We start from the raw sequence: 9,294 nt of genomic DNA, 5'->3' as shown, positions 1-9,294 counted from the left end.
ATACTTATTTAGATATTTTAGATCCTTGAAGGGTCTGAAGGAAGATAACTTGAGCCAATGTATTGTCCTATATTTTCGGCTTTAAGACCACGCAGAAGATCCCAATTAAATTTCTAATGTTTTCTTAGAATTAAAATATATGCATGCTTTATATAATAATGTGATTTAAAAAAATATAATGATGGAAGAGTAAAATATTACCCAACATTGGAAAGTAACCAGGTAATATACTAGAAGAAAATTTTAGATGTCTTCGTTCATTTCTTCCTGACTATAAAATCATTATAAACACCTTCATTAGAACTTACTCTGTTCCAGACTGTTCTGCATGCTATATGTACATTAGTACTTAGTCTTTGCAAATGTCTTATGAGGTAGATACTAATGTATCCACATTTTTTGAGGCACAGAGTGTAGGTTATTTGTACCAGGTCACACAGCTGGTAAATGACAGAGTTGATATTCAAACCTAGGCATCAGGATCTAGGGTTCGTGTACTTCATGGTAAGCCCTGGTTTAAAAGTAATACTAGGTAGAAGTTTAAACAACACAGAAATTAATTAAATAGAAAGTACAAATCCCCCATAATGGGAACAGAGATGATACGAGTAGAGATAGCTGTTATTTACATTAGCAAATGTAGACAAAACAATAGTAAGTGTACATTTTAATGGCAATTTTGACAACATCGAATCAATGGTGGCATCACAATCCATTCCTTCATCTGTGTTCCAGCATTGATTAATGAATGCCTGGTACTTAGGATAATTCTTCTCTAGTATATAAAAATACTGCAGAGCAAATTCTAGTATAATCTGAATTCCAATTAACAAGATATTCAAACCTTACTTTTTAAGTTGTTTGTTTTAATACAGCAAATTCATGATATATGTAAGTGGTGATACCATACTTTGGAGTTTTATGACAAAATTATCCTGTTAGAATATTTTTTTCCTAAAAGAAAACAAAAAACTTATTTATTGACTTTTAGAGATGCACAAAGACTTGAAGAATTCTTCACCAAAAATCAACAGCTGAGAGAGCAACAGAAAGTTCTTCATGAAACCATTAAAGTTTTAGAAGATCGGTGAGTCTGATTCTTGGGTCTTCTTAAGTGAGAGATGATTTTCTCCTTAGTAGAAAGTACATCGGTTTTAGTTTGTAATCAGCTCTGAGACTGAAAGTGATCTTTTTTCCAACATTATGTCAGCTTTGGAAAAATACTTTCTGATATTAAGGATATAATCTTACAACTTTGTTTTTTCACTAGGTACAGCAGTCGCATTAATTAACCCTTTAAATGGTGTTTCTTTATCTGGTATTTGATGTAGAATGAGCTTAAGAATAGCAATGTTCTAATTTATTTGATGCTTTAATTCCATTTTTACTTCTAAGTAGGTGGAACTGCTTCACAATTCTATTCCTGTTTTCTTATTCCTGTGATTATTATTTTCTTTTCTGCATATTCTTCTCTTGCAGGCAGTCTAGGGATTCTTTCTCAATATTCTCAACATACTTACTTCACTTCCATGTACAGACTTTCCCACTTTTATGAGGTTAACACCCTACAATAGAAAAGGCTTCCCGATTTTTCTGTATTCCCTTATCTGAACTGTTAAGTGCTGTTTAGGACCTCGAACTACCTGTCATAAACAATGTTTCTTGCTTTCTTTACAGTTAATATTTTTTCTTTTATTACTATTTTTGTTTGTGTTACAGAAGGGCTGGTGGTTTGAATTTCCTACTGTGCCTTTAGTGGCAGAATAATCTAATATTCTGTACGTATGCAAACTGAAGTTGAGTACACTTCTTCTATAAACAGTATCTCAGTGGATGCACATTTACTGGAATAGACAGCCTATTGTGGAATAAAGCACCATGTGCTTCAGAATCATAGATGTGAATTTGAATTCCAATTCCACACTGTATCCTTAATTCAGATTCAACAATAGTTAATTCCTTACTATGTTCTAGGTGTTGCTGTAAAGGCTAGGGATAATGCTGTCCCTAGTATGTCATGGAACTGATATTTAATTTTTAAAGGTTGGGAGTGAGTCATACAAATAATGTAATTTCAGATTTTAAGTGCTATGAAAAAAAAATCAAATTAAATAATGTAATCGAGTAACCGTAGGCATTGAGAAAGGAAGGGATACTGATGGATGTCAGGGATGGCCTTTTTGAGGAGGTACCATTTGAACTAAGACCTGAATTACACACACACACAAAAAGAGCCAGTCATTTAAAGAACTGGATATAAAAAGAGAACAAATGCAAAAGCTTAAGGGGGAAGTAAGTTTTGAAATATTTGAGGAATAGAAAGTCCGCTGTGGTTCTAACTTAATGAACAAGAGGATGAATGAAAGGAGGTAAGATTGGAAAGGTGGGATATAACTAGATTATTTAGGGACATAGGCAAAAAGCTTAGATTTTAATTGCAATGGTTTAAGCAGGGGGATGTTGAAGGAATATGAGTGGGTACTAATAGCGTCTACTATATCTAAATAGAGAAAGTCAAGTACATAGTCATATATATGAGTCTGAGCTAACTGGAGTAATTAGAGCTAGAGAAATAAATTTGAAAGTCATCATCTGTGTATAAATCCTATTTAAAACCTCAAGATTGGATAAGATCTCCTAAGGGCATCTTAAAGAATATAGGGAGAGAATAAAAGAGGACTCAGGGCTGAATTCTTGGGCATACTAATCAAGGTTTAATGAAGATAAGGACCCAGTCAGCAAAAAAAAAGATTAAGAGAAATTATCAGAGTAGGAAAAAAGCCAGGAACAAATGGCATGACACTTACATACCTTCTTCACAGGGCTGTTTTGAAGATTAGAGATAATGCAAGTAAAATTATATAAAAGAAGTATAAAAAGACATAATATTCCTCCTAAGCGTTAATAATTCCATCTTTTAGCACTGTAGTCTACTGTATACCACAGCCAGATCTAGTCTCTTTCAGCTGAGACATCTGGAAGCTAGAAAGCCATCCATCTTTCTCACCCTCGGTCCAAGATCAAAAAGGAAATCGTCTGTTACTCTTCTGTTAGTGTGGTGAGGCATTTCCTTCTGTTTTGTCTGTATATGTAATAGAGGATTTGGGAAGAAGGGTGAAAAGCATATCTTTCTCAGCCTTTAACTCTTTAGCAATTGAAGCACTTACTTATCTTATTTCACCATATTTTTTCTCACATTTTTATCAGTCTACCACTTTCCACGAGCAATGAGGTAGTAATAATGGTAGTAATGGCAAGAGACCAGGAATTCTTTCTGTTTAGTGATTCCTACATCAAGATGACAGTAGACATTCAAGAGATCTATTGGGGGAAACTAGGGTAAAATGAGGGAGCTGGAGGAGGCTAAGAGAACTATGAGATCTCTATGGATCTTAGACTGAATTGCAGTTTTAAGAAACCTAAGCAAGGCCACTGAGGAGTTCTGGAACCATAATATCCCTTCTCCACTCACTCAGAGGGTGGCTTCTGACTGTGGAATGCCTAGTGTGTTCACTTATATAAAGAGGTGAAGGATTTCAGAGCAAAACAGCTAGGGCCAGTGATTTTACTTCTCACAACAGGAGATGCATTTTTGTGGCTGCCATACTCAAGGACTGATTGTATTTGTTTCCAACACACTTCCTGTTTAGTTGGTCATTAGCAAGTTGTTTAGGGCCCACAGTCAGCATTCCGAAAAAAATGACAAGGTAAAGTTTTCATTGTGTTGCTTGAATTGCCTTAATAAACCTACTTTCCATTTCACCCCTCAGACGCAGTGTTCCTCATGTTAGCCCTTGAAGACGCTCCTTTCTAGTGTCTTCTGATCATTTCTTCACTTTATGATTTAAAGTTTGGGCTTCTAGTTCTGTTATTCTTTGTATTTTGTGTTTCCCTTCTTAAGTGAATTTTTATTTTCCAGGCCCATTCTGAGAAAAAAATGTCAGTGGATGAATTCCCCAACTTGAAGTATTTTCTAAATTACTCTTTTATTTAGTTAATTGTTAAAATTATCTTTTTGTGGAGTTTTCAGATTGGTGAACATGTGGAGATGTGAGGGGAGTGGCATGCTAAGGGAGGAGAAAAATAAAAATATATATCTTTTTTATTCTGTACTTTCTTAAAACTAGATTGTTTTCTATTTTTGATCTGTGGTCACTAATTTCATGTGGATATCATGCTGCTTTGCTGTTTCTTATCCTAAATGTTCTCTTGCTTTTCATTCGGTTCACCTTTATGTCCTTAGGTAGGTGGGACTGTAATTCATTATGTGGTATTAACTTGGTGGTAGGAGTCAGGTGGGGCAAGGAGTGTAGCTCATTTCTTTATACACATGCTTTTTCTCTCGTTTCTTCAAATACAAATCTGAAATTTCCTTTCAGGCGTACTTTAAGATTTATCCTTTGTTTCTTGAAGCCTCATGTAATTAAACCAAGAATGATCTAGATTTGACCATTTCTTTTTGTTATGTAGGAACTGATATATCGAAGGCTCACTTTGGATCCAGGCAGCTAGCACTTAATCTTCACATTAACGCTATACGGTAGATGGTAAATTCATTTTATATGTGAGGAAACTGAGCTGGGAAAGAGTTAAGAAACCCCAAAATCACATAGTTAGTGTATAATTGGGTTAAATTTGAACCTCTAAACTCTGCAGTTTCTACTTTCATGATGCCTTGTCTATATGTTGCCTTAATTTTTTAAATGTTGTGTAAATGAATTACACCTTAACTGATCATCTCAAAGTATTTGCACTTGACCTAAAGTTACCTAAACAGATAACTCTTCATCAATGCCTATTATCTAGTCTATTTTCTTCGAATATCTAAGTAGGTAACATTTGATAAAGTTATGCCTTATATAAATTTTTATTTTAGTTTTATATTATAGGTAAGAATAATATCTAGAGCAAATCTATAAAAGTTAATGTTTTGCTGAGACCCTTAAAAAGCAACATGCATTTTTGTTTATATTTCTAGTAGGAATTCTGAAACTTGTTATCTACTCTTCATTAGATGAAGCGATTCTTATTTCTTATGGTAATGTGGTAAAAATATTGTGAGATGTTTAGATGAAAGGAATTACCCAGTAAAGGTAAATTAGATAATAAAAATTTCTAATTTTTTGTGGCTCTCTTATGTTTTACTACTACTATTATTACATTTACAAACTTTCCTTCAAGAAATCAAGTATTTCACTAAATCTGAGAAACAGTCACTGCTGGAGAAGTAGATAGAATACATTAAAAAAAAAAAAACCTGAACAAAGCATTTAAACCATAATTGTCCAGTAGATTTTAATATTTTTAAAAGCATCTTTGGCAGTCAGGAAACTATATTTCACCTGTCATTAAAAGGGAAAATTGGTACTCATAATCAGAGGATTTGTGGTTCTGCAACTTTTTTTCAAATACTGGACCAAATACCCTCTTTTGTCTTGCTAATAACTTCTTACTCATAGACTTGAATTTAAACATCATATTCTTCAGGAGACCTTTTCTGACTTCCTAACTTGGTTAAGTTCTGCTGTATGCTTTTATATTTCATAGCACCCTATATTTCCACTGTCATGATATGAAATCATACTTTGTTGTAAAATTACTTTTTTATTGTCTTTCCCTATAAGCTCTAAACTTTTTAAAAGAAGCGACATTGTGTTGGCCACTGTTGTATTCTTAGTACGTACAGTACTCATTGAAGGTGTTCAGTAAAACTCTTTTGAATTAACATTAATTTGAAGAAATCTTTCTGGGGTATAGAAAGCAATTGTGTATATTAATCAGGTGAGTTTTAATTGCAAAATGAACGCTTTTATTTCTTCAGATCTATGAACAAACTGGAATAAAACTAAGAACACATGTTGCTATCTGCTCTTTCCAGTGGAATTACTCTTCTTTCCCTTTTACCTGTTCATAGCTACTGAAATTGCATTCTCCTGTGAAAATGAGGCTGTTTTTTTTCCTTCCTTGTTTTTTTCCTTCCTTTACAGTGCAGTGTAAGATAGGCAAAAGGAAAGCAGTGGAACCCTGCTGGTGGAAATAGGAGCTAGCATATTTGCTCACATCCATTTAAATTCAAACTAAGATCGGTGAGCAGTGAGGAGTTGACTTAACAGATATCATTATCAAGAGTGACAGTGGATTGGAGAACAAGCTAGAGAATATTGCTTCATTTTATAACTGTCTATGGCAGTGGCATTTTTAAACTTGGAAGCTAGGGGTCCCGAGGTTTGGTTTTTCAACATACTTTATAACATTTTACTATGTAAAATATGATTTCTTAGAAACAATAAGGTGTTTAGTTTCTAATGACAAACCGACTAGTAGAATGATATTTAAATCATTCATTAAAACTGTTTAATGCCATTTAACTTCTTTGATGTTTTTCAAAGACCTTTCAATGTCATGTGCTCTTTGGCCTCTATAGCTTAATAGCTCTGTGTAAATTATTTACCACAATCAGGTCAACTATTTGAATGTTTATTGCATGGACCCCCAAGCTATTAATTTGAATGAATCTTAGAAATGTAAATATGAAATATGAAGTATTTTAAGCAAATAGTTAAAGTTGAGTTTCTTCTTATAACGGTTTAACAGTGTCATGGTTTGGGAACAGTTTAAAGAGACTTTATTCTGATTTCATTTGGAATTTTAAATAGACTATACTGTTAGCTTTAGAAATGCTTGGAAGTCTGGAAACGTTAAGTATCATAGCAGAAAGATAAGGAGGTGTATGTCCTTTTTAGTACCTTAATGCTCAAAAAGATTTAATTCAAAGTTTACTAGAATATAATATTAAATTAAAATGCTATAATGAAAAGGAGTATAGTATACTATTTGGTTTATTTTTATGTTTTCCCCTTTTGAATTTTTATTCAAGTAATACATGTATATTGTAAAGTCCTATAGTTATAATGAAAACAGTGGTCTGCTGTTCCACTCTTCCTACCTCTCCCTGTTCCAGTTTTAGTTTTCTCTATAATGTTACTTCATACACTAGTTAGTGATCTTTGTCTATGTTTAAGAATGTGAGACTGGCTTGAATTTTCTGCATACTTGGCATGATATACTCTGCTTTTAACTATATCTGTTTTACCCCAGCCCTTCCACTTTTCCCCTTCCCCAGGAATTTTCCTGTGAATAGGAACATGGGCTGGAGGCTCTGTGTATGCCATGAGAACTTTACTTTTCATTAAGGAAGTGGGGAGCTATCCTTTGGCCTGGAGGGCTCCCCAATAGGTAGGATTTTGTACTGGGGCACCGGCACTCAGCTGTAGCTCTATTCTTTTTTTTTTTTTTTAATAATTTCTCTTGAGATTTCTTTTTTAACGCATTGTTTATTTTAGTATTGCATTATTTTAAGATTCACGTATTTGTGTGTTTTCCAAATTTCCTTCTGTCGTTGATTTCTAATTTAATTCTATTCTGGTAAAAGAACATACTTTGTATGATTTCAGTGCTTTTAAGCTCAAGACTTGTTTCATGATCTAGAAAATGGTCTATCCTAGAAATGTTCCAAATGTGCTTGAAAAGAATGTGTATTCTGCAGTGGCTAGAGTTTTCATAGACGTCAGATCTGGATTGTTTTTAGTGTATTGAAGTTGGCTATATCTATGATGATTTTCTGCATTACTTGTTTTATCCATTATTAAGGGCGAAAGTCTACAACTATTGTTGAGTTTCTTCCTTCAATTTTGTCAGTTTTTGCTCTGTATTTTGGAGCTCTAGTATTAAATACATATGTTTATGATTGTTATGTCTTTTTAATGAATTTACAGTATTATAAAATTCACTGTCTCTAGTAACACTATATCTTAAAGTCTGTCTATTTTGTCTGATATTACTTAATGTAGATAGTCCAGTTCTCTTTTGATTTTCGTTTGTATGGTATATCTTTTTCTATGCTTTTGCTTTTGGCCTATTTGTGTCTTTAAATCTAAAGTGTGTTGACTGGACAGTATATAGTTGGATCTTAATCTTTTGTCCTATTTGACAATTTCTGCCTTTTGATTGGAATGTTTAATCAATTCATGTTTAATGTTATTCTTGATCTGGTTGGATTTGTGCCATTTTCCTTTTATATGTCTCATGTCTTTTGTTCTTCTGTTCCTCCTTTTCTGCCTTCCTACACCACTCCCCTACTTGATCTTTCTGGAATGCCTATTACTGATGTTATGGATTTTCTTATCTTTGCTGGTTTTGCATTTTTACACTACTTTTTCAGATTTTCACAACTTTATTTTCTCACGCTCTATTGAGTTTTTTCCTCTGCTGTTAGGTTTTTAATATCTGAGATTTGTTTTTGTTCTCAATACTTCCTATTATGGCAATTCCCGTTTCATTTCAGAGTTTGGTACCTTTTTATTTTCCTGTATTTATAGTTTGGTGGTGGTGATGGTGTTTTTCTTTCTCTTCTCCCTACATAGCTTATATTTCTTTTTTGTTTTTTCTTAATGTCTTGTTTGCTGTAGTTCCTTTCATTTTATAAGCTTTTCTCAGATGTCTGTTGATACTTGATTATCTGTTTATGTTTAAGAGAGGGAATGAAAGTGGTTAGAAGCTCTGAGGGTAGCTATGGACTATGAGCTGCACTGTGTGATGATTTGCCCTCAGGTCTGTTTCATTGATGGTCCTCTAGTGTCAGTATCTTTAGGTCTTTCCTGTTTGGCTGGTCAGATTTCTTAGAGAAGACTCCTTAATTCTTCTTGCTGGATTGGATTTATGCCAGTGTAATAGGGCTGGGTACCAATGTTCTGGAAGCCAAGTGGATGACGAAGCCTAAACTAGGATCTGAGAATTTGGTGTGCATCTACATTTACTTTGCTATTGTACTTCTACCTTTAACCATACCTGGTGTCCCCCAGACCAGACACTGTCTTAGATTCTCCAGAGATGAAACCACTAGTCTGATGCTGGGAATTAAAGGGGTAATCACTTGACTGTTCAGAATATAGGAGAGAATATGTTAATATGGTAGTTTCTTGAAACATGCTTCAAATTAATCATTGCTGGTACCAATTTTTGAATTCTGGGAATTCTACAACATAAATTAGGTTGGTTCTAGGTCAGTACTGTCCAATAGAGTTTTCTGTGATAATCAAAATGTTCTATATCTGCAGTGTCCAGTATGGTAGCGACTAGGCACGAGTAGCTATTAGGCACTTGAGGGTGGCTAAGGAGCTCAGTTTTTATTTTAATTTAATTTATTCAAATTGAAATAGCTACATGTGGCTGTTGCTACCATATTGGACAATACAGTTCTAGACTTTTCCTACCATTGGCTTAGGATTCAGCATC

At 33.9% G+C, this 9,294-nt stretch overlaps 1 protein-coding gene across 4 annotated transcripts in view; it reads left to right on the top strand.

Annotated features, from left to right (window-relative positions):
* The window catches only part of RBBP8 (RB binding protein 8, endonuclease), a 79,951-nt gene that overhangs the window by 28,012 nt on the left and 42,645 nt on the right, over window positions 1-9,294 (top strand). For all 4 annotated transcript variants that reach the window (XM_023530817.1, XM_011360446.2, XM_011360447.2 and 1 more), the window contains one exon: window positions 992-1,087. In XM_023530817.1, the coding sequence (XP_023386585.1) occupies window positions 992-1,087 (96 nt within the window). The remainder of the gene's footprint in view (window positions 1-991; window positions 1,088-9,294) is intronic.

Source organism: Pteropus vampyrus, unplaced genomic scaffold, assembly GCF_000151845.1.
Source record: "Pteropus vampyrus isolate Shadow unplaced genomic scaffold, Pvam_2.0 Scaffold55, whole genome shotgun sequence".
In the NCBI taxonomy this organism is placed as follows: Eukaryota; Metazoa; Chordata; class Mammalia; order Chiroptera; family Pteropodidae; genus Pteropus; species Pteropus vampyrus.
Note: the sequence above shows the minus strand (reverse complement) of the source record. Positions and strands in the feature narration are given on the sequence as shown.